A 25,517-nucleotide genomic window follows, 5' to 3' on the forward strand; every position below is an offset into this window, starting at 1 on the left:
GAGCAAGCTATGGAAGAAGACGTGAGATCTAGGATCTCAGAGATGACACAGAAGAGAGGGGAAGGGAATCACCAAGACGAGGGCAAAGGCAGATCCCAGGATGGCAGCTGAACACCACCATGGAAGCAGGAGTGTGAGCTGCAGCACAGGAGAAAGCCCTGAGCAGACTTCATCAGGAAGATGGGACTGAGAGGACAGCACTTTGAGACTGGGGTTAACACAGTGACACGAACACAGAAAACCAAGCAAATATTCAGTGACAGTAATACACATAAAAAACTAAGCAGTCAATGATTAATTTTAGGGGAAATAAGTTGTACATGAAAAGGAAAAATAATAGTTGATGACTTGGTATAATTTGAACAGTGTTTATAAAGTCTTATAAAGTAAACACTGAATATTGTCATAGCTAAAATTACAATAAAGCTATGTTGAGGGTGGGGGATGAGAAGACTATGATTATATGATAGAAGCAGAGAAAAAAGGTAGGTAAATCCTCTTTTATAGTGGGAGGTTAATAGATAATGCCTAGATAAAATCAAGAAGTAGCAATACAGGCATGCTATTTAGAGATACATAGGTAAATATCAAAAGAACAGGCCATTTATTTTTATTTTTATTTTTATTTTATTTTTTTGAGACAGGGTCTCACTATGTTGCTCAGGCTGGCCTCAAACTACTGGGCTCAAGTGATCCTCCCTCTTCAGCCTCCTGAGTAGCTGGGACTACAGATGCACTCCACCGTGCCCAGCTAGAACTTGTTAATATTGTTGTAAGAGGTTGTCTCTGTGGAAGTAGAAATGGGAAGTGGTTGCTGTTTTTAGTTTTTTTTAAAAAAGGGAATGGCCCATTTTAAGAAAGCTATAATTAAGGGTTAGCCCAATTTTCCATGCCCTTTACACACATAACATGCAACATAAATGCTTACAGCATCACTTTTCCTCAGGTCAGGCTCCCACACGGCTTACTCCTTTTTACCTGCAGACTGCTCCTGTCACCCAGCTCCACCCACTGGCAGTCTCACAGTCCTACACCGTCCATCCAAACTCCATATGCATCTCCAGGTCTGAGACTTGCTGAGGCCATTAATCTCCAGTACCAGCTTTTCCGGCTGCAAGTTGTACTCTCTCCATAAAACCCTCATTGGGCACTCAAGGCCCTCTATCTCTCCATCCATATCATTGCTTTTGATAATCTGGTAACAGTAGCCACACAGACTCATTGAGGAGCATTCTTTTTAAATACCCTCACTTTTTTATCCAATTCATATGTGTCTACCTTATTTTGTGATAAAGCTGAAGACTCTTAGATGGCCATGTGACCTTCTGCTTCTTTTCTACCTTCATAGAGTCTATCCAGTACTAGGCAGAGAGTAGTTCCTCAACATGTATTTGTTATATTGAATTATAACTGATAGCCATAATAATAAAACTCAGGCACTGGTAATTAATAAAATGCCTCTGGATCAGCAAATGGAGTTGAAATTATGGTCACCAGAGTTACAGTTTTAAGTCTATTTTGCATTAATTTCTTTACATTTTGTATTCCAAGTCTTTGACTCCAATATTTTATTTATTTTTAAAATGATAATCAATTTATGGCATATATGGTGGAAAGATTTTGCAGGTTTCTTCTAAAAAGCTCATCATGTCTAAGGGAGCCTCTTACTTTGGGAGATTTGAGCACATGGATAATGAAAATGAAGTTCTCAGGAAAGGGTCAAGAGGACAGGTCTTTGATGTCCCCAGAATGTCTTGATACCTTCTCTCCATTTCCCAAACATATTCCTAAGTTTCTAAATCATATCAGAAAGAACCCATGACAAGACTTCACCTCCTGAGAGAGTAAATGAAAGCAACATCATTGCTATGGGAACAGAAGGAAAACTTCAACTCTTACCTCACTAAGACTTTCTTCTTCACAGAATGTCTGAGAAAAAAACACACAGGTCATCGTTTCTTCCTTCTTCGTAAAAAGGATAAAGTCTTTTCCAATTCTCATGGACCCACTATATTAAAAATGAAGAACATCATGTTTTACACCTCAAATACTAAAAAGGAAGAAACAGGCAGGCTGTTATCACTGTGTACTGTAACAGGATGTTCTTTCCAACACTCTGTTCTGCTGACCCGTCATCAAGAGGGCACAATTTTTTTTTTTTTTCAAAGTAAAGCAGAAGAATTTGAACTAAGCCAGCTCCACACTCTTGCTTGAGGTTTGGCTGCAGGGGAAAGGGTCCACTCAGGGCTCAAAAGAACAATCATCTGTCTCAGGTAGGAGCCGTACAAGTGAGCCTCATGTCCTGACCTTTCAATGCAGCATACTAAAACAAAGAGCTGCAGACACAGCACCTAGGTTAAAATATGCTTTGGGAAACAACAGAACGTAGAGATGCAACAAAGCACTAAAGTACAGGCGTACCGCTTCAGGAATCTTTGAAAGAGGATTAATTTTATTATTTGGGAGAATTAACTTAAAATGTCGTAAAGATAAAAGTCAGTTATGGGCCGGGCGTGGTGGCTCATGCCTGTAATTCCAGCACTTTGGGAGGCCGAGGCGGGCTGATTACTTGAGGTCAGGAGTTCGAGACTAGCCTGGCCAACATGGTGAAACTCTGTCCCTACAAAAATACAAAAATTAGCTGAGCATGGTGGCTCATGCCTGTAATCCCAGCTGCCCAGGAGGCTGAGGCAGGAGAATCACTTGAACCCAGGAGGCGGAGGTTGCAGTGAGCCAAGATCGCACCACTGCACTCCAGCCAGGGTGACAGAGTGAGAATCTGTCTCAAAAAAAAAAAGTCAGTTTTGTATATGGAGATTCCAACACAAAGTAGGTCACCCCTGCCTCAAGTTTATATATTTTTTAAAGCTTTACATGCCTGCATCATTCTGTGTAAATTGCTTTATAAACAGTGTTCCCAGTATCAATAATATATGTCTTAAGGGAAAAAAAATTCTCACCTTTTAAGACCATTGCCGTATTGCCCTATGAACTTCAAGGTTGACAGCCGTTTTTTGGATCGTCCAAAGTAAATGATGTCTGAAGCTTCCTCTGTAATTGACAGTGACTTTTAAGGTGGTTAAGAAGACTGACACTGGCCTGAGGCCCAGCTGTCAGGATCTCACATTCCTCAGAACATCAGGACAAACCCATAGCTCTTGGGTCAGCCCAGAGACAAGGATTTTCATCAGAATCCATAGTCTCTGACAAGGGTCTTAATGGTATTACAGTCAGCCCAAGGTACGGCAGGCTCCACATTCATGGACTCAACTAATCTTGGACTGAAAATATTCAGAAAAAAAAAATTGCGTCTGGACTGACCACGTACAGACTTTTTTTTTTGGTCATTAGTCTCTAAACAACAAAGTATAACAACTATTTAATAGCATTTACACTGCATTGGGTATTATAAGGAACCTGGAAAAGATTTAAAGTATACAGGAGGATATATATAGGTTATACGGAAATACCGTGCCATCTTCTTTCCACAGCTTTTGGTATCCTAGAAAGGTCCTGGAATCCATTCCCTACAGATACTAAGAAACAACTGTATACTGAAAGAGATGAGACAGACCTAACCATGTGGCCTTAGGTAGAGTTTAAAAGTCTGAGCCTTAATTTCCATGTGCTGTAAGAGGGAACTACGTAATACTTATATCACAGTGTTGCTGATGAAGATAAATGAAACAAATGAAATGAGATGATGTATTTGTGAAATCCTGAACACAAAACTTGGCACTTGGTGGGTGTTACCAAATTACAAGTGTTATAATTACTTGTACCACTAGTAATTTCCCCACGAATTTAGCCCTTAACCAGGCCCATGTGAGACTAAGAGGGGCAGGATGACCTCTGCTCTGATACTACCTGGGAACGAAGGCTAATCATTTCAGACGTTCCAAGTCATTCTCCCGACCTCTCCAGGTATTCTGGAATTCTAGACAGTAATCCTCCGGACTTCAGAATATATTAATACCAACCTCCAGAACCAAGAATGTTCTTCTTGTTGGCCTACCTGAATACATGCTGAAGAATTGTCCTGAGGACCCTGTGTCAGTCTGGGTACAGACATGCTATAGTTCAGTGGCACATGGTATGAGGTGTGTAAAAGCCACCAAACATTCTGCTTCTCTGAAACTAACTGGACCTCCTATGATGTGTTCCTATGAGGGGTTAGGCATTAGGTAAGGATATCCATAATGACAATCTTAGCTAACACTTATTGATTGTTTAGTATATGCTAGGTACTATGTTGTATACTTACACGCACAGCTTATTTAATATTTATAACAAAACAAGAAAGGTATTATTACTATGACCTGCATGTCACAGATGAGCAAATGTAAGTCTAAGGAGTTTTAAAAACCTGCCCAAGGTCACAGAGCTGATAGAGGGTACAGCTAGGATTATAACCCAAAGTTCTAAGTCTTGGTACAGACATGGTATAGCTCTGAACCAAATCCCACGTGTTTATTACACACTACATAAACTCACATGCATGGTTACCAGGTTCTGAGCATGGGAATAAACCACTGAACAGGCCAGGCATGGCTCCTGCCTTGGACAACATTATGTCATGGTAGGAGAAACAGATTGAAAGTAAACTAATAAATAAGATCATTTCTGACTGAGTATTAAGTGAAGAAAACAAAACCAGGGTAATGCGATAGAGAATTAACAGGAATGTGGCCTGCAGACAGAATGATCAGGGAAGGCCACTGGCAGATGGTTAACATGAGATGGATTCAAATGATGAGGGGTCAGCCATGTGTGGGTGGAGTGTTCTAAGGGAGGAAGTGGGAAGAACAAGAAAAGGCCAAAGAGGTGCATAGGGCCAAATAATGTAAGGTCTTGGAAGAGATGCTGAGAGTACAAATTGTATTAAGTAATGGAAAACCACTGAGGGTTTTCAGCAGGAAAATGATATTAATGTACATTTTCAGCAGGAAAATGTACATTAAAAGAAAGAAAATCACTCAGGATGCTGTGTGGGGAATGGACTATAAAGGGGCAAGACTAGAGAATTTTTTAAAAACCCGGAAAGTACTGTAGTCATTTTCTATGGGTCAAGATTGATCTAGCTCCGTTTGAACAATGGATAGATTCTACTTTTAGTCATCTTCCTTCTACTTTATTACTACTTGATGCTACTATGTAACTGAAGTGTGAGTTCCTTCTGAAGGTCTGAATATCCGTCACTTGTCTGTGTTTCAAACATTTTGTTCATGACCCATATAAAAAGAGTTGCTTCTTTTCATAAGGAATTCCCTTAGAATATATCACATATATTCTGTCATTTATTTTAGGAATTCAAAAAAATGAACTTAATATTCAGGCTAGAAGTGAAAAATTACTTTTTTCAGCATGGGTTTTTTCTGTTGTTGTTACAAACTCTTCTTTCTCATTTAAACAATAAAAGACCAAGAATACTTTTAATCAAAATGACCTGGAAAAATCAAAATTATCCGAAGTCAGAACAAAACTGGGTGAAACAGTCTTTCTAAACTTGCTAATACTCTTCAACTATTCAGACCAAGGGGAAACTTCAGAGCTGAAATAAGATATTTGCCATAACTCATATCTTCAGCTTCTATCAGCAAATCAATATTTGAGCATACTGATGCATCCTTTCCTCAATTGTGGAACTGACCATGGCAGTTCCATATTACTTGAACTCTCACCATTTTTTAAATCTAGTGGTCAAAAACCCTGGCTTGTGGAACACACCATGTTTAAAGAATTCAGAAATACAATATCTAAAACAACCCAATGCCCTCAGATGGAATCACATTTCAATTTCACAGCACGCAGACACTGTATACCCATAATGTGCTGGCTTTGTGCTAACCTTGAATACACAAAGATAAGTCATGAAATATATTGTAGATGCATTCTTTATGATGGGAACATTCATTTGAAGCAAGTAAAGCTTTCAAAATGCAGAGGAAAAAACAAGGCTAAAAACAAGGAGAGGAAACCTCTACCTCAAGGTTAAGCAAAATTAAAAATAGCCTACAGGCACAGGAAACTGCCTGGGGCTCTCACAAGCAATACCTAAAGGATGAGCTAAAAACAATCTCAGAGTCTATTCAGTGACTATTTGTTTTCCATTCATTCCCAGATGCTTATTTCTTACAATCAGTAACATTTGCCTTTCATTTTTCTGACAATATTAATATACATTTACTTTTTGTCTTGGTTTAGATGGTTACAATAAATTTACTCTGCCAGCTGGGATACTTAAACCTAAAAAGTTCAACAAAAAGTCTGGGGCTTATTTTCCTTAATAGCTCCATACCTGTTTTTGCATAGATAGCTCAATTTATTTTTATTTATTTTGTAGGTTTTCAGACTGTTTCCTTTAACAGCCAGTTACGTATCTAGATAATTAACTTACCAGGGCTCATGCCACATCCATCATCCAGGAAACACAACATGAATCCCCCCTGCAGTTTTTCATTATCCACTGTAAGAGAAAGCAGTTATTACTAATAAATACCGGGCTTAATTTGTTAGTCAGAAAGTCATGCTGCTAGAATAATTATTCGTCTTCCTCCAATGCAGCCACAGAGTGACAGAGTTATGGCACAAAGATGGAGCCTAGAGTGGAGTCTTGGCTACAGCTTCACAAGAAACTGCAGGGGAAAAATAATCATGCAACATAAAGGCTTTAAATTAACACAAAACATCTACATGTGAAAAAATTATGTATACAGCAGGACATGTTCTGCTCTGCAACTGGACTAGTCCTTTAAATGTCAGGCATTTCCTCTCTGTGGGGAGGGAAAAAGGTAAATGGTGAAGTGACCCCAGGATCCTTTGCTCAAACTGACCAACCTTTGTGCCCTTCCACCAAAGCACAATTATAAAATAAATCTAGGCCATTATTATTAAATCCATCAGGCTCCCTTCTAAGTAGTTAATTCTCATAAGAGCCATTTGTGAGTGCGTCTTCATGGGAGCAAATACTTACCTCTTCAAGACGCACTTAATTTTTGAAAATGGCTAAGTTATTTGAAATCAATTTTGATGATTTGAAGATATCATTAAATTACATAACATAATCTTTGGTTTACAAAAATGTTGGAGGTAGGCTGGGTGTGGTGACTCATGCCTGTAATCGCAGAACTTTGGGAGGCTAAGGCAAGAGGATCACTTGAGGCCAGGGGTTCAAGACCAGCCTGCCCAAGGTAGTAAGACTGTCTCTAAAATAAATAAATAAAGTTAAAGCTGTAACTAAAACTAATGAGACTAATTTTAGGGCCCAGTTTGTAAACTGGCCCTGAAAATAATTTCAGTAGTTGGACATAGGAGTTCTAGCACATTTCTCTTTCTTAAATGACGGTGTTATTCAGGAATAATTTATGCACAATAAACTGCACATGTTTAAAGTGCACAATTTGACAAATTTTAACACACACACACACACGTATGAAATCATAACCACAGTCACAGCAGCGAACATATCCACACCTCAAATGTTTCCTCCTGACCCTTTGTAAATCCTCCCTTAGGACCCTTCCATGTCCCATCACCCTCACCTTACCCTCAAGCAATCACTGATATGCTTTCTGTCCCCATAGATTCATTTCCAGCACATTTATTAAGTCAACTTCTCTGTTCAAAAGTCACTTAGAGACTGGATGTGGTAGCTCACGCCTGTAATCCCAGCACTTTGGGAGGCCAAGGAGGGAGATGGCTTGAGCCCAGGAGTTCAAGACCAGCCTGGCCAACATAGTGAGACCTTATGGCCACTAAAAATTAAAAATAAAAAAATAGGCTGGGCACGGTGGCTCATGCCTGTAATCCCAGCACTTCGGGAGGCCAAGGTGGGCGGATCACGAGGTCGAGAGATTGAGACCATCCTGGCCAACATGGTGAAACCCTGTCTCTACTAAAAATACAAAAATTAGCTGGGTGTGGTGGCGCGTGCCTGTAGTCCCAGCTACTCTGGAGGCTAAGGCAGGAGAATCTCTTGAACCCGGGAGGCGGAGGTTGCAGTGAGCCCAGATCGCACCACTGCACTCCAGCCTGGGCGACAGAGCGAAACTCCATCTCAAAAAAAAATAGCCAGGCATGGTGGTACATGCCTCTAGTCTTGGCCACTTGGGAGGCTGGAACAGGAGGATCACTTGAGCCTAGGACTTCAAGTTTGCAGTAAGCTATGATCACACCACTGCACTCCAGCCTGGGCAACAGAGAGAGACCCTGTCTCAAAAAAAAAAAAAAGTCACCTAGAATTAATATTTTAAAAAGTAAGTAAGTTTCAAGATAGCCCATGAATACATACTTAATCTTTCTGGGTTTATAATTTCATGGTGATGTGCCCACTTCTATTCCCCCCTTCTCTCCAATTTACTTCTTTGTCTGTAAACTTTTAGGATCCGGACTACCATTTCATTTTCCCAGTTCCTTCTCTCTACCTAGTCCTATGGTCTGCTTACCTCAACTTCTGTGTCAGGACATTCCTCCTCTCCCCCTTTAAGGTACTTGTTCTGTTTAGTCCTCCCTCGAAGGCTGATATTTCCTCACTGTTTAATGAGGGGAATCCAACTCTGTTGAGTTCTCTGCATAAGGCAGTAGCTCTCAATCTTGGTTGCACATTGAAATCAACTAGAGATATTCTAATGTAACTGGTCTTGGATAGGGTTCAGAAATTGGTATTTTCTCGTAAAATTTCCCTCAGTTATTCTAATGTTCATCCAGGATTGGGAATCACCTGATGCAAAACCAGGTTCAGCCTCGGGCAGCTCTGCATGGTAGCCACAGCTGATTTGCACTTCTTTGTAAATATTTCTCCTGGAAGGAGCTTGCAGAAAGAAGGGTATTCCTTCAGTAAACGGCTGGGAAAGACCAAAGATTCCCAGTACACATATACTACAGTATCTCCTTTTTTTGTAAATCCATATTAGGAATTAGAGACAAACAAGTATAGCCTCAAAATTTAATAATCCCCCATTATCCACTCTGAAACCTGGCCTTGTTTATTTCAATTCCTTAAAACTATGAATTTCAGGTATATTTTATCACCTGTTAATTACGCGTGTCCAAAACAAAACAAACACCTCCTCTCACGTTAGACTTTCTCCTCCTCCTTGTTTCCTGTTCAATAAATGGCATCACCCTGCCCCTAGGCTTCAGCTGCGCAAGTCAAAACCTCGGATCATCATTATGTTCTCCATCTCCTCACCCCTCACACGGGCAACCATCTAGTCCTCTCAATTTCACTGCCTTAATGACTCCCATTTGACCACTTTCTCTATCCCCAGTATACTGCCTGGGGATACAGACACCATCTCCTTTCTGGATCACAACAGCGCCCTACCTTCTTGCTCTCCCTACAGTCACGGGGTGCAGCCAGTCTTCCGTCAGTCGTGCATTTCACTGCTCTCCTGCTTAAAACCTCTCCATAGCTTCCCAATGCTCTCAGGATAAAATCCAACCACCTAACAAATCTTGTTTGCCCTCCATGACCGGGCCATCTGGATAACTCTCCAAGCTCATTTCTTGTCTTTCCCTCACCTGCCCATACTGCCACCTTCCACTCCTGCACAAACACTCCCCTTGAACAAATCTTAAACATCTCAAACATTTTTTCTACATTCTCTCCATATTCCAGTTGCTGCACATAATGCCCTTCCACCCTTTCCACGCTTCACTCACCAGGCAAAAGCCTATTTTCTCTTTCAATTAGTTCATATCAGACTTCTTTTAGGAAGCCTTTCCTAATCCTTCCATGTCATTAGTGCCCATAATTAATGACCCCTTTATCTCTGTTTTTGTACCTTTGTAGTATATTAAAATACCTGTTCGTGTATCTATTTGTCTTTTGGACCAATGGTTCCTACACTTTTTTGGAACACAGTTACCTCAGAGATATAAGGAAAGCTATGGACCCTCTACCCACCAAAGTACAGCTACATACTACATTTTTCATGGGCTCCACACTAAAATGCCAATTTCTTAAGAGTGTAAACGCAGCACCTAGCCCAGTGCCTGGCATTTAGTAAGCACTAAAAAAAAGTACCGAATGCATGTCCATGTTTACTGGAACTAATACACACAAACGTATAAAACACCACGGGAAACATATTTCATTTGAATTTTATAGCCTTCAAATTAATTAGTTGATAGAAATTTAAGATTGACAATAATTCAAGGCCACAGTAAATAATCTGAAAACTAGTCCAATCTTAGATTAACTTTGTATCCCCAGAATAATCCTATGTATTGATGCATAAGCATTGTCCCTGCTTTTTTTATCCATTCTTTTAAGAAAATCAGTTTGCTAGGTTGATAGCCATAAGATGGCTTGCCTCAATAAAAAAATGAACAGGTAAATCAATAAAAACATGAATAGGTAATTTTAAGCTAAACTGAACTATAAGTTCAGTTTTTCACAAAATATACATAAACACAAAAAAGAAGTAAGTGCCAGCCATGCCTGGTGGCTCATGCCAGTAATCCCAGCACTTTGGGAGGCTGAGGCAGAGGGAATCACTTGAGGTCAGGAGTTTGAGACCAGCCTGGCCAACATGATGAAATCCCGTCTCTACTAAAAATACAAAACTTAGCCGGGTGTGTGCCTGTAATCCCAGCTACTGGAAAGGCAGAGGCAGGAGAATTGCTTGAACCTGGGAAGCGGAGGTTGCAATGAGCCGAGATGGTGCCACTGCACTCCAGCCTGGGCAACAGAGTGAGACTCCATCTCGAAAAAAAAGAAGAAGTGCCACTTTAATCTCAACTTGGTCAAGATCTTATTTTGTTTGTTTATGAAGATAAACTGAGTACTTAAAGTAGGGTGAAATAAACACTCTCATTCCCTGCTGGTCTCCAGTCACAAACCCCAAAGAACATAATGCATGGATTCTGATTACATTTGTTATATTTTGTGACTATGGATAAGTCTTCTCAATCCTCCATCAATTGTGCATGTGGTCTGAATGAAATGCAGCTTACATCTGTCTCTCCTCCTCCATTTCTAGTACTACTGCCCTATTATAATTCTCATGAAATCTTGCCTAGGTAATTCCCATAGCCATACCTCCCTGCTATCCTTGCTTTCATACTTCTCCAGACTCTCTTGTAAGGTATTTCTGGAATGAGTATCTTTCTTTAAAAAAGAAAAGAGCTCAGCCAGGCGCGGTGGCTCAAGCCTGTAATCCCAGCACTTTGCGAGGCCGAGGCAGGCGGATCACAAGGTCAGGAGATCAAGACCATCCTGGCTAACATGGTGAAACCCCGGCTCTACTAAAAATACAAAAAAAAATTAGCCGGGCATGTGGCGGGCACGTGTAGTCCCAGCTACTCGGTAGGCTGAGGCAGGAGAATGGTGTGAACCCGGGAGGCAGAGCTTGCAGTGAGCCGAGCTCGCGCCACTGCACTCCAGCCTGGGCGACAGAGCGAGACTCCGTCTCAAAAAAAAAAAAAAAAAAAAAAAAAAAAAGACCACATGTCTACTTAGAAAACTGACACTGCTCAAAGTTCTTCAGTGGTCCACCGACTGCAGAAAAAACCTTGGTATGGTATTGAAGATGCTCATTCATTTGGTTCTGACACTTAGTGCGAGTCAACCGAGCCTCAGCATTGTTCCCTGAGTGCTTTTTCACCAGACATCTGTGTGGCTCCCTCCCTTTCATCATTCAGGTCTTTGCTTGTGTGTTAGCTATTTAAAGAAACCCTCTTAGACCACCCATGAAAAGCTGTATACCCCTTCTATGGCTCTCTGTTCTCTTATCCTGCTTTATTTTTTTCCCTTTTAGCACTTATCATTGCCTTGTATATTACATATTTGTTCATTTCTGTATTGTCTATCTCTCCCCATTAGGATATATGTTCCAGGGGAACACAGACCTCAACATTTTTCTCAGTGCACTATCCCCAGTACCTAGAATAACAGACAACAAATTATTACTGAATAAATTAATGAATCTGTGAACTAGCCTATCTCCATTTGTTTTCTCATAATTATTACCTAGACAAGAATATTCTTTTCTTCCTGGAGTATCTGACAAAAATCACATTCATATTTCAAGCTCTAGCCCCTTAATATGAGGCATAATTTCTTCTTTCTCTGTGTTCCCACCATACTCTGAGTCTCTCCTACGCAAGAGTGTTCATCTTATTTTACTCTATTGGATATGGAAGGGAAGATGACTTTTTCTCACTAGAAAGGCCCTATTCTGTGCCTTCACTCACTTTTCCCCTGTGGAGGTTAGCTCACTCACCTACTGGTCACTTAGGGAAGAATAAACTGGGGAGGCTCAGTTCTGACCCTGCATTTTCCTCCTAGGAGAGAGCTGCCTGCAGAGAGCGTGAGTCCTGATCCCTTGTCCCAGGGCAGAAGAGTTTCAGAGGAAGCCCAACTCCACGGGGCGGGTGAGTCCACGTGATCCCGGGGTCTGACCTGCAAGTCCATTTGCTCTCTCACACTAAGCTACATACTCCAGCCTAACATTTATCAGCAATAAAGGCTGACTCTTTTTCTATTTCTCAAGTTTTTCAGGACCTGGAGAGGAGAAGGAGATGAACAGTGTCATTTATTGTTTCCTCAGTTATCTCAAGAGGTCCACGTCTATCTCTCTCATGAAGCGTAAGCACTCCTCTGACTCAGAACACTCAGTTAACTGAGGTGCTTTTTAAACAGAGATATGGATTTAGATCATGGAGCATATCCTCTCACCCGTGACCAGTAGCCAATATTGCAGAACAGCTGACAGAAATGTGGTAGGGATGCCGCGTGACTACCTGGGCATTACTCTACAGAGCTGGATCACAGAACCTAACTTCATTAGCATCATAGTCTAATGAGATAACTAGTGAGTGCAATAAATACTTGATGACTACGAATAAAGTCAGCAAAGAAAACAGATTTGGTTTGGATTTTCTAGCCCTCATACCGCACATTCACGTACACACTTTGAAACTACTAAGTTGGGAATGATGTATGCTTAATTATGAATAACCGTTAATTTAATATACTTTTTAAAAATAAAACTGTTTCTCATGGCAGGCAAATTGAGTGCTCCAAATCACTCTGATACATTCACAAAACTCTGGAAGACCTAATTTTGTAAATGGGTCCTTTAGCACACAATTTGACTCTCAGAGTATACTCTCCTCACCCTGGCTCCCCACAGGGTCACTGTACCCACAAAGCACTTAGATTACATTAAAATTCTATAGAATGTGGTTTTATTTCATGAAATAAAATACAAGCAAAGTAACTACAGTCTTTCCATTAGAAGAAAATAAAAGAAGAAAGCAAATCTGCTCACCTGAAAAGACATCAAGTCTTTCAGCCCCTGCATCTCTGGAAACAATACAAAAATATTATTTCTTCAATATGAAATGAATTGCTTACATAAGGTATAACCTATTGTCAGATATCAAACAATACAAAAATCCACTTAAATTGCTTCAAAATCAATTTCTAAAACGTTTCACTGTGCTATTATATCATAAGACCTATGATTAGTCATAATTTGAGAATATGAAAAAGACTGCAACTCAGAAATGTGAAAGAAGAGATGGAATTTAGTGGGAATTACACAAAAAACTAACAAAATGGATATAATTTTAAAAAAAAAACAACAAAAAAAGCTGGCTGGCAAATAATCCAGAAGTCATGGAATGTTTTTCATATTTTAGTTCAAAAAAAAAAGAAAAATCAAATTACTAGGTAATAGTGTACTATAAGAAGACATTTTAAAGAACATACATGGAAGGAAAGAAATCAAAATGTTAATAGGAGTTTTCTCTTTGTTAGAGGTTGGAAAACTATAGCCACGGACCAAAATGGCCCATCAACTGTTTGTAAATAAAGTGTTATTGGAACACAATCATGCCCATTCATTACATAGTATCTAAGGTTGCCTCAGCACTACAGTGGCAGAGTTGAGTAGTTTCAAAGGAGACCCCATATCCCACAGAGGTGAAAATATTTGCCATCTGGTCTTTTACAGAAAAGGATGCTGACTCCTCTTCTAGATGATGAGAGTACTGATGAAGACTGTTTTAAAAAAAATTCTCCATTTTCTAAAATTCACAGATATTATTTTTGTATTTTTTTACAATTATTTTTAGAAGTAAAATTTTTAATATAAAAGAAGAAAGGGCCAGAAGACTCTGGCTTCAATATCGAGGGTGTGAGAGAAAGGAGGAAGGCATAGGCAAGGAAAACTTAGCTGATGAGGAAGAAGGTAAGTTAAGGCAGGGAGGAGTCTAAAAGGAAGCTCAGTGCAACAACAGCAACTACGTAACTCTGGTGGGGAAACCTGAGCGTCTCTCAAAAGTTCCATCAGTTCTAAACCCAAAACTCCCAGACAAATCTGAGTAGGTACACTGTACTTGCTCCACAGGCCTAGAAGTTAGTTCCATATAGCTCCTTCCTCTAGCCAATTGCTGCTTCTCAGCCCTCCCTATATAGACACTCTGGAGTTACCACTGCCATTTCTTGAGCACCTCCCATGTATCAAGTAAGCACTGAATGGTGTATTTTTGAAAATTCTCTTCCGATCCTTACCATAGTTCCATAACACATAGGTATCAATATCTCCATTATATAATCATGCATTATACAAAGTACCATGTACACAATAAATGTTTAATAAATGCCACTGTACTGAAATGTAAGTTTTTAAAGAGGTAGTTTTTTCATGCAGCACTTCCACGGATTAAGGCATAAAATAATTCACCTTTATCATATATTAAGACATTTTATAATAATCTTTGTTCTTTAGCCCAGGATACTTCCTTTCTGAAGAGCTATTGTATTAGGAAGAGGACCCTAACAAATCCTTCCTATATCACCACATATTCTTCTTCTCTCTCTACAATATTCTTTTAATATCTTTCAGTTCTAATTTTTAAAACTACAGGAAATCATTAAAATATTGAATACAATGATATAAAAGAATTTCTTAGAATAACATGGGGACTTTATAAAGTTCTCCTTCATAAGATCAACTGAGTATCTTAAGTCTGTTAAATAGCTTCTTTTGATGTCAAATACTAGCATCTAAGCAATGGTGGAAAACTCAAACGTCCATGAAGAAAGAGGGACTGAAGGGTTGAGGCTGTCCACGGGGGAAAACTGGAAATGAGGCAAAGCTGAAGGCACGGGCTGGTCCCAAGAGAGCACCTGCTACTCACCTCCAGCCCCTGATCCCGTGGAGGAATGTGGCCTTGAGGTTGCTACTTCTCCTAATCTTTCAAGGAAGGCAGAGGGCCCAAATTTTTTATTTGGTATCTCCAATATCTTAAACCTTATAAACAATTCCTTTTTTCTCCCTTCCTTTTCTTTATAAACACTGTGCAAACTTTCACTATGAGCCAAACACACATAAGACAGGCTGGACCTGGTCAAGGGGCTGCCAGCTTACAAATGCTGCTCTAAGAATTAGTTTATCGATCACATTTCTCTCAGTCCCCTGAGTCTGAAGTCAATCTTTCTTTCCCAATCAACCTCTACTACATAAAATGTTTCTTTTTTTCTACTTCTTCCACATTCTGATTTTACTTGTCCTCCTTTGTTGAATGAATGAAAGAAACAACTTCAAAGGAGAAAAGACAGTTGGAAAAATAGACAAATGTGTTCTTTCAGACTTGCAGATGTCAAGTTGCTGAAAGTGGGCCCATTCAGTAGGAGGCAGGACCGATGACATAGGAGGAGCCTTGCTTCCAAGCTTTGAGCAGCAGCAACAGTAGCAACCCTAAGCTCCTTTAGGGAAGCTAATCAAAAGTGTTTATCTTTCTTGGCTTCATCCTTATTAGCTCCTTCCAAGCTGAGTTCATGGCTCTGAACAAGACTTTATTCTTTTTCTCTACTTCCCTCCCTTTTTATGATTCCATTAGCTCAACAGAGAGAGTTTCCTAAAAGGAGGAGATAACGACTTTCTACTTAGTGCCGGGCAGGAATTTCTGGATGGCTGGTTAATTGACTACACTTTGTGGTCACACTCTCAGAAGGGTCATCTCCCATCTAAGGCAAAAAATGGGGAACAAATGCAAAAAAAAGCTAAAATACTGTTATCAACCAGTGGCAGGGAATTTAGGCTCCTACTGAGATCCTTGATCTAACAACTGCATATTACTTCCTGGATGGATTTTGCTTTCTAAGCAAAAGGTAGGAAAAAATCTTCTGTTATAGGGAATACCAATATAAAACATGTCAAATGCTTTATTCAATTTAACTGGAAAAAAAAAAAATGAAGCCCCTCACAAGCTCCCACAAATACACTACTGAGCAGAACTTAAACTGTCTAACGGGTTCCTTAATCATTAATACATTTATTAGAGACAGTAAAATACGACAGTGAGGTTCTGCAGCCAGACTGCCCAAATTTGAATGCCAGCTCTGCCAAATATGAATTATGTGACTTTGAATAAATCATCTAATCTCTCTATGCATCAATTTCCACACATGTAGAACTAGGATATTAATTCCCATCTCAGAGTGTAGATATAAGGATGCATGACATAATGCTCATATATAAAGTGTTTATGTATGTCTGATATATAGTAAGAGATCAACAAGTTAGCTATTTTCTTAACTATACAATTTGCTTCTACGCAGACTTCAATAAATGCCCAAATACATGTGTAAATTCTCAAGACAAGTATACACTGACATATAATTCAAAAAATATCTAAATGAATATGTACTATTAAATGGTTATTAACATAAAAACAGACTTCAAGTTTGATCATAAATTAAAATTAAATAAAGGTGAATAATTATTTCTCTCAACTATCCTTTTTCCTAGAACACCTTGATTTTATAGGAAATCAAGTCACAAAACATTCCAGATGGGAAAATATGACATGATCTTTTTATCTTCCCATGTAATTAGACAAGAGTTATGTCATGAAATTCCCTCAGTAACTGTTGTTCACTGATAAACCTTACCTTGCATTGTCCAGCAATTCAGCCAGTGCTCCAAAAAGGAAACTGTGAGTGGTGCTGATGAAGAAATAAAGAGAAAACAAACAGTTAAACAAGGTGTGTAATCAATGTAAAAGCTTTAAGATTCTTGCAGACAAACGTTCTCCAGTTCCAGACATCTAGTGAATTAAGAAGTTACTCTAGAAACAACTCTCTCAGCACGGTCAAGATTCGGAACTAGATACCCTCCATTATGAAGCGAGGGTTAAAAACACTTTTGCCAAAATATCCTGTCCACTTCTAATAAAATAAAAATTTAAGGGCCTTAGTATCTATCATTGAAATAAACTTTGACCTTCTAATATTACTTTATAAGCATGTTTTCAAGTGAGGTTTTTCCCAGAGGATTTTTCATTAAAATTGTATTATTTAAAGACAAGATATTTCTGAAGAATACTGATCAAAATCCTTGCCTACTAAAAGGCCATAAGGCTCCATGTGCAGGCAAAGGAACTGGCAGGAAGCCCTTGCGTGCCTCACCAATCTGTATTTTTCCGCGGAATCTTTCCACCGCTGAAAAGCCTGCTCCTTACATAACCTTAAAAATGGCCTCAGGTCACTTTCTCCTGTACCCTCGAATGCCAGGTCCTCGGTAACAGAATGCTCCAGACAGCCTTCAGTATTTACAACAGTTTGGAGGTTGCACAGTTATCTGAGGGTGGAATCACACTAGCTTAAGGCTCCCATGCTTGCTTCTCATGTCCTGATGAGGCGTATTTCAATCAGCAACCTTATCACAGCATTAAGGGAATATTCAGCATGCAATTTTCTTTCTATATTTAGTAAACAGGTAACAGAAGCAAGAGAGCCTCATTTATCAAAAATACATCTGCTCTTCTATACAAGAGAAAGCATCATCTGCAACCTCAGGCCACAGGACAACACTTTAGTTTAAAATGTATTTTTAAAACACACACACACACACACAGAGAGAGAGAGAGAGAATATATCCCCACATTTTGGAGTTTCAAACACAGAGGATGATTAAAAGTCTCATGAGTCAAGTAAGCTTTAAATTTTGTAATTAAGAAAAAAAACTACTAAAATGTTATTGTTACAAAAAGATGTCCTTCACCCAAAAGAAAGCCATTATAAAAATGTAAAATAGTGTAAAAGAGAAATACGATATGCTTTACAAAATCAGGACTTTAAATCACAAGCCCTTCTAGGAAATTTAAAGTACATGATTCAATATACAAAAATTCAATACATAAACAATCCTTTAGAAAAGCAACTGCAGTAATTCTGACCAAAAATGTCATATGAATTTCTGCACTAGCTCATTCAAGAGATTGTCACTGACTGCCTACCATGTGCCAATGTGTACAGGCAGGGTCTTGGATGTCCTGGAGCTCAAGCTGGTGGGGTACACGGAAAACACACAAGTAAACAAACTTATGAAGATGATATTACAGATTTTGACTGAGTGCTAACTTCGTAGTAGTGATGGGAAAGAGTAACTGGTGAGGAGGGGCATGGTGGTAGGGAAAGCACCTCTTGGTAAAAGGTATTTAAACTGAGTCCTGAAGGATGAGAGAATTCACTCCCTTGCAGAGTACGGTAGAAACTTTTTACCAAGAGCAAGAGATACAAAGACCCTCGAAGCAGAAAAAGAGCTAAGGAGACCAGTGAGCTCCGCTTACGGTAAAATGGGGAGAACAGGTTGAAATGAGGGCATGGCTGGGTCATGCAGGGCTTCCTAGCCCACAGAGAAGAGCTTGTACTTGGCTGACATACAACTGGAAACCACTGTAGTGTTTTAAGAAAAGGGGCGTAAGTTGGTTTACATTTTAAAAAGCTCACTCTGGCAGCTTTCCAGGAAAATGGACCATCTAGCAGCCAGAATGGGAAGCAAAGAACCCAGTTAAGAGGCTGTCTGGAGTAGTCTGGACAAGGGACAGTGGTGGCTTGGACTAAAGTCAGTGGCAGTGGAGACAGAGAGAAATGGATGATTTGAAACATATTTAGAGAAAGCATGCACTCTGGATTGGACATAGAGGTAAAGGGAGAAATTTAAAAATCACTCCTTTTGCAGTAGGAAGTCTCAAACAAAATCTACCTGGGCTGAGCTCAGTGGCTCATGACTGTAATCCCAGCACTCCGGGAGGCCAAAGTGGGAGGATCACTTGAGCTCAGGAGTTCAAGGCCAGCCTGAGCAACATAGCCAGACCCCATCTCTACTAAAAATTTTTTTAAAAAAAGAATTAGCCGGGCATAGGGGTGCATGCGTGTAGTCCCAGCTACTCGGAAGGCTGAGGCTGGAGGATCACTTGAGCCCTGGAGTTCAAGGCTACAGAGAACTATGATCATATCACTGCATCCCAGCCTGGGCCACAGAGCAAGACCCTGTCTCCAAATCCAACCAACCAATCTAGCTGGAGGAGCTGAGAAGTCTTCCATTTGTATCTAATTTTGTTGTTACTCCATGTCACTGTCACTTGTTAAGTTACTACACCACCAGTTGAAAATGGGACTGGGGAAGTGGCTACCACAGGGTGGTTTGGGGGAATGGAGGTTGTGAAGCAGTAGCCACAAAATCCATATAAAACTGAGGCTGAGGAATTTTTCTGAGATAAAATTCACAGTCCTTCCAGCACTGCCCTGAGCATTTTTCTTAAACTCACTCGAAACTATTATTTCTTCATTTGCCTTCCACCTCAGCTACCTTTTAACTTTTTGTTCCACCTTTTCCAGCTTGACATCATTCTCTAAAGAGAGATGAAAACTGAGTATCTGCTGAATATTGCCTGTTTAACTCTGCTATGTTAAAATTATACAGTCTGTCCCACAGAGCAAGGTGGCCTTCCCTGGCTTTCTTTATACCTCCATTTCTGTGGTTTCAAATTTGGTACATCCCTGATATCTGTTCCTATATTTAGTAAATCCAAATTACCAAAAGATGTCAAAAAAAAAAAAAAGAAACATAAAGAAAAACCCGGACGTTCCACTGTGAATTAAATAGCACTAACTGCTATAATTTGCTGTATGGGAAATGGCAGATGAGAGAAAAAAACCTCTGTCATTCCCCTCTGCAATCTGACTATCTGAAATGACACCTGAGAAGCTCTAAAAGGCAGACAGCCATGGCAGAGAAGAAGAAATGACCAAATAACTAAGAGGTGAGATTCCTATCCTTAGAGAGGTTACATTTTTGAAAAGACTCAGGAGGCCATAGAGTTTGAAATCAATATATGCAAATTACTCTGTTTGAAGGGCAACTTTCATGTTTAAATTGTCAGTGTGTTAGGCAGACCAAGGTTAGGCAGGATTGGTAGAATCACAGTTCTGCTGACCAACAATTAAACAGTTGTGTTAAATGATAAATGCAGGGCCTTCCAACCACTTGGTGTTCACTGAAGAGCACCTAAAGGGTTCAGCCTGGCCCAGAATATATCTTTATTATGCTTTCATCGTTTTAAAAAAGCCTATACAGCTCAAATAAATAAATAAATCCATAAATCAAGTTCACTTGCTGAGTATTCCTCAGGGGACGGGCAAAACCTTTCTTCATGGCGGGCGCAGAGACCCTCCCCGACCCCGACCCCACCTCGGCACTCACGAGTTGGCGTGGATGAAATCCAGGCGCAGCTGGGCCCGCTGAAGCGCAGGGTACCTGTCGTCCATGCCCTCGAACACGACGCGCGCAACTCAAGGGGACAAGGACACCTGACCGGCAGCCGTTCGCCTGCGCCCGCGCCCGCGCCCGCGCCCACGCCCACGCCCACGCTCACGCGCAGAGGGCGGGTTCAGCAAACACGTGCTCCCCCTTGCGGCGGGACCGCGAAGCTCCCCCTGCGTCGTCGACTCAGTAGTCTCGCGAGGTTTGTTGCTTGGTCTTGGAGCCACAATTTGAGAATGACGCATCTGAGCTAGAGTCTCCTGGAATTGAGGTTTATGTAACTTTTTCAGACGGTTGTTCCCCACCCTGCTCCTCTCAATCACTCCCCAGCTGGAAAATGGAGCCCAAAACTGGGATTAAAATTTGATTCGAAATGATTACACATTCACACAAGATGGTGGGGGAACGTGGGCGGCAAGGCAGGACAGTGCGGGGAAGGTGAGTGGGTAGTTCTCTTTGCTTGTCCATTGTGTTACATAGAACCAGAGGTAAGAGTACTCTGTCCTGTAATCCTAGCACTTACCTTCCTGTGTCTCTTGAGTTGATCATGTTTTTTCTATTTGGAGGAAAAAATGAAAAACAAAAGTGACAAGCCAGAGAGAAAACAAAAGGAATAACTAAAGGCAATCAGAACAGAATTTGGACTTTAATATAGTGGCTTGTCCCTAGGTGAGAATAGCTGCCCCCACCTGAATGGATCACTAACCTTTTTTACCTGTCAGCTGACATGCGACTATTGCACTTGCTGGCCTGGCTCAATGCCTAGATATTCGGTATTGCTCCAAAAGATAGAACTAGGCAGGTAGAAGGTCGGGGTGCGGGGTTGGGGCGGGTAGATAAATATGAGGAAGAACTGCGCAGATGGGTAGAACAGCTGTGTAAATAAATGGTGTTTCTCTACTCACAAAGCCCTGAGTTCTTAAGTCACCAAAACCCAAGCTGATTCAATGTCTTTTGACTTGGAAACCAAGGTAGTTCAATAATACTCAGCAAAGATTTTACATGATAGTCATAAAGTCAGAAACAAACATCTATTAAATAAAGAACTTGAACTAGATGTGTTTGTAATTTCCAGGCATCATACAGGCAGTGAAGCTCTCAGAAAAGAAAAAAAAAATAGTTTTGGAGTAGTCATTCTACTTCCAAAGAGAGGAGTTTATCAACTACTACATTTATGGGAATCAGGAGAGGAAGAGAGAATTTGAATGGCAACCCGAAGGAACATGATGTTCTAATTTCAAAACTGGAAGTAAACATAAACATTTCAAGTAATTTTCCTGATTGCATTTTTGTTTTAACAGTGGCTGATGTGGTGATGTTTTGACAGCAAAATTCTCTTTACTAAGCAACTTGAGCGATCTTTCCAATTTTTCCTTCTATAGAACTTCACAAATACGACATTTTATTTTCATTTTATGAGCAAGAAAAGCTTGACAAGTCTCTCCTGGATTTATTTTACTACCCAATTTCCAGCTGCTATCTCAAAGCAATTTACTATCGGAAGGGCACCGGAGCCACCAGCCTATAATTAGTAAAGGCTGTAATATCTAATTTTTATCAGAGGGAAGGGTGTGATTATTGCAGAAGCACTCTTTCTTATAATCTGAGCAGAGACTTCCTACAGTAAGTGGCCAGCCCCAAAGCACCAGAAAGTACTGGTTAGCCTGGATGACAGGGACAGAGAGAACCCATTAGATTGTGCTTAAAAAGAGGCCTGAAAGTCACTGCACAGAATCCACCAAAAGCCATTCCCCGCCTCCCCATTTCAACACTGTTTAGCCACTCTGCCATCATAAAGGCAAACCTTGTTTCTCCACAAGGAGTACTTTTGTGATTGCTTATTTCAGCCATATCCCTCAACCCTGCCTGAAGATTCATTTTAACATTATTTCATGGTAAAAAAAAAATACTGGGGGAGTGGCAGGGAGGGGAAATTTAAAATGAGAATGCCATTTGATCATCTAATGATTGGTACTGATATTAAGGAAAGCCTGTTTGGGATAAAAGACTCTTCAGCTCTTCCTAACTTAACATTTCAGATTTGTAAAATTCATATTGTAGTCACAAATAATGGCTCAAATCTTTCAGACTACACTTTCCCTCTCATTTAAACAGCTATTATGTGAACCAGCGTTTCATTGCTCTTCACAAACATATTGAACTCAAGACAAATTTCATAAGGATAAAAAACTGATGTTTTGAACCTACCGACCATCCACAATGGTTTGCCATTTCTTAAGAACTAGAATTTAGAAGTGACATTGGCATACTATAATAAACACAGAAAGCAAATGCTATTAAATTGATGATATTAAAAGAGGCCAAGGACCCTCAATTGGCAATAGGAAAATACATCTGAAAACTTCTCACACTCTTTGCTTTGGCTTCCATATTTGTCTCCTCCAAAACTCATGTCAAAATTTAATCTTCAATGTGGTAGTTTTGAGAGGTGGGACCTTTAAGAGGTGATCGGGTCATGAGAGCTCTGCCCTCATGAATGGATTAATTCATTCATAGATTAATGAGTTATCATGTGAGTGGGACTGGTGGCTTTATGAGAAGATGAAGAGGGACCTAAACTAGCACATTCAGCCCCCTCTCATTATGTGATGTCCTGGGCCACCTGGGGACGCTGCAGAGAGTTTCCACCAGTAAGAAGACCCCTACAAGATATGTCCCCTTGACTTTGAACTTGTGAGCCTCTATAACTATAAGAAATAAATTGCTTTTCTTTATAAATTACTCAGTTTTAGGTATTCTGTTATTAGCAACGTAAAGTGAACTAAGACACTCTTCTTATTTTATTGCATTCATGTGAGACAATCTGATTAGTGTGTTTTTATCTCTCTCAATCTACTCCATGTTAGACAATGGTAGAGTTTTCATTGCATTAATCTAAGTTATTTATATTACTGGAAATCTTTATGCCCAGGTATGCAGCACAGTGGTAAGCACGTCTGAAAATTGTAGAAAAATACGAGGTCATGAATTTGCCCAAATAGTAGTGATGGTATTAGAAGATTTAGTAAATAGGGTAGTCACTTTGGTTTGGGTAACCCAATAGCCATTTCCAACTGTCTTATTTCCATCTCACAGCTGAAAGCTTGCTTTCCTGTACTCTTCTGTAGTGAGGGATGACCATTTGACCCAGTCTTCAGAAATAAGATAGATGTAAAAGTATGCTAAGTGGTTTCTAGAAAGGCTTTTGCTTTCCTATTAAAAGGCACGGGCAGGCCTGGCTCTATCTCCCTCCTGTGTGTCTGCCTTGAATACAAGCACGATACCTGGATCTTTGGGTGTCATTGGCATCCTTGAGGAAAAAGTCAAGAAAATCACTTGAAGCTGCTACAAACCTTCTCGAATTACTAAACCAAAACCAGCAATCTCTCACCTCCGGATTTTTTGTTGCAAAACAAAACTGAAGTTTAATCCTTATTTGTTTAAGTAATTAGAGTTAGCTTTTCTTTTACTTGGAACCAAAGCTATTTTAACTGGTATAGAGTAGCAAAGCATAATGCCAGAAAGCACCAGAAGTAAACATTCTTTTCATGGTTGGGCATCAGCAAAAGAATATTTATTATAAAGAGTGATATTTATGTTTTTTCTTGACAGAAGTGGTAAATGTGAATTGGCAGAAAGGAAGGAAGACACTGCAGACGGGAGCAGCCATTGGAACAAAAAGATAGAGGAAGGGGCAGGACATACGTGTATGGAATATAATAACTAGAATCACTAGACTGAAGCACAAGAAGGGACAAGGTTGGCCAGGTAAAGAAGGAGAGCCGTGAAAGATGGGTTTGTGTTTCAGGGATTTGCGTGTCAGTAAACAGGTTTATGTTTACTGTGATACATCATTTAGAGTCATTATTGGCTCATCTAGTGAATCAGCCATCTATTTGGCGAAAGCCAGCTCTGTGGTCATCCCAAGAGGGTAGAAAGAAAAACACCTGTTCTTGCATTCAAAAAAGTTATAGTTTAATAGAGGCAAATGTATCAGGTTTCAATCTAGGAAACAGAAACCATTCCAGGTACTTCAAGCACAACGAAATATAATATAGGGAAATGGATATTTATAAAACTTCTGGGAGGAATAGAAGGGCCAAAATCAGGGGCTCACCACTGGACAATTGAATTCAGGCAAACTTCGTAAAGCTGCAGAGCATAGGGCAGCATCTGCTGATGCCACGGCTTTGTTGTCTCCAGTTACCTATGGGGATGGCTTCCAGATGGTAGAATGCTGCGCCTGGCCATTGTCTCTAAACCCTCACATCCCATGTTCTGCATGCTAGCAGCAAAGTATTAAAAAAGAGACAGAGACAGAGACAGGGAGACAGAGAGACAGAGAGAGAGAGAAAGAGAGGAAGAAAAGCATCTGACTTCTGATTTATAGAACATAGTCTAGTTGGTAGAATCCTTTTTCACAACCAGAGCCTTGGTTGCTAAAACATCTAAATGTAGTTTCTAGTTTTTCATCCTCTCTTACAAAACAGACTGAAGAGAAAGTACACAGAGACAGAGGGAATTTCTACTGCATTAATAGGCTTTTAAGGCATCAATTAGAGCAGTAAGGTCTTAGAGGTTCTCTGAGAGAAGGCTGGTCTCCAAGGAGGGAGGCGGGTTAGGAAAGATCTCAAAGAAGCAATGAAATTTGAACAATGCCTTGAAAGATGAACTTACATTTGCCAGGAAAAAGAATCAGGATTGGCATTCTATGTAGACTGCCCAGTTTAAAAAAGAAAAAGTATGAAGCTGCCTGGGCATTCAGTAAGTAGCTCATTATGTCTGGAGTGTTTTGTGCAAAGTGGGGCAGGAGAAGAGGAAATGGAAGTTTAGATGGAACTTGAAAGGAAGTGGAACTCAGATCATGGTGAGTCCTGAATGACATGCAGAAAAATTTGAAATGTATCTTGAAATGTATCTTGAAATGAGGCTTGGGAAACCAGACCCAAGCCT

General features: G+C 40.1%; 1 protein-coding gene and 1 long non-coding RNA gene across 3 annotated transcripts in view; one reads left to right on the forward strand and one right to left on the reverse strand.

Moving 5' to 3' along the window:
• The window catches only part of MORC1 (MORC family CW-type zinc finger 1), a 159,851-nt gene extending 138,962 nt beyond the window's left edge, over window positions 1-20,889 (reverse strand). Inside the window, exons 1-6 of one of the 2 annotated variants that reach the window (XM_003825067.4) lie at window positions 20,505-20,889; window positions 16,910-16,963; window positions 13,278-13,312; window positions 6,398-6,466; window positions 2,961-3,051; window positions 1,900-2,008 (exon numbers count right to left, since the gene is read on the reverse strand). In XM_003825067.4, coding sequence (XP_003825115.2) covers window positions 1,900-2,008; window positions 2,961-3,051; window positions 6,398-6,466; window positions 13,278-13,312; window positions 16,910-16,963; window positions 20,505-20,569 — 423 coding nt within the window. In that variant the 5' untranslated portion in view covers window positions 20,570-20,889. The remainder of the gene's footprint in view (window positions 1-1,899; window positions 2,009-2,960; window positions 3,052-6,397; window positions 6,467-13,277; window positions 13,313-16,909; window positions 16,964-20,504) is intronic. The other variant, XM_055110262.1, reaches the window with a different exon arrangement.
• On the forward strand, window positions 1,725-12,869 carry LOC130541342 (uncharacterized). The gene is made up of 3 exons (XR_008955386.1): window positions 1,725-4,184; window positions 12,293-12,378; window positions 12,498-12,869. It is a non-coding gene; the product is annotated as an uncharacterized LOC130541342 (long non-coding RNA).
• Window positions 20,890-25,517: the final 4,628 nt, after the last annotated feature.

This window comes from Pan paniscus, chromosome 2, assembly GCF_029289425.2.
Source record: "Pan paniscus chromosome 2, NHGRI_mPanPan1-v2.0_pri, whole genome shotgun sequence".
In the NCBI taxonomy this organism is placed as follows: domain Eukaryota; kingdom Metazoa; phylum Chordata; class Mammalia; order Primates; family Hominidae; genus Pan; species Pan paniscus.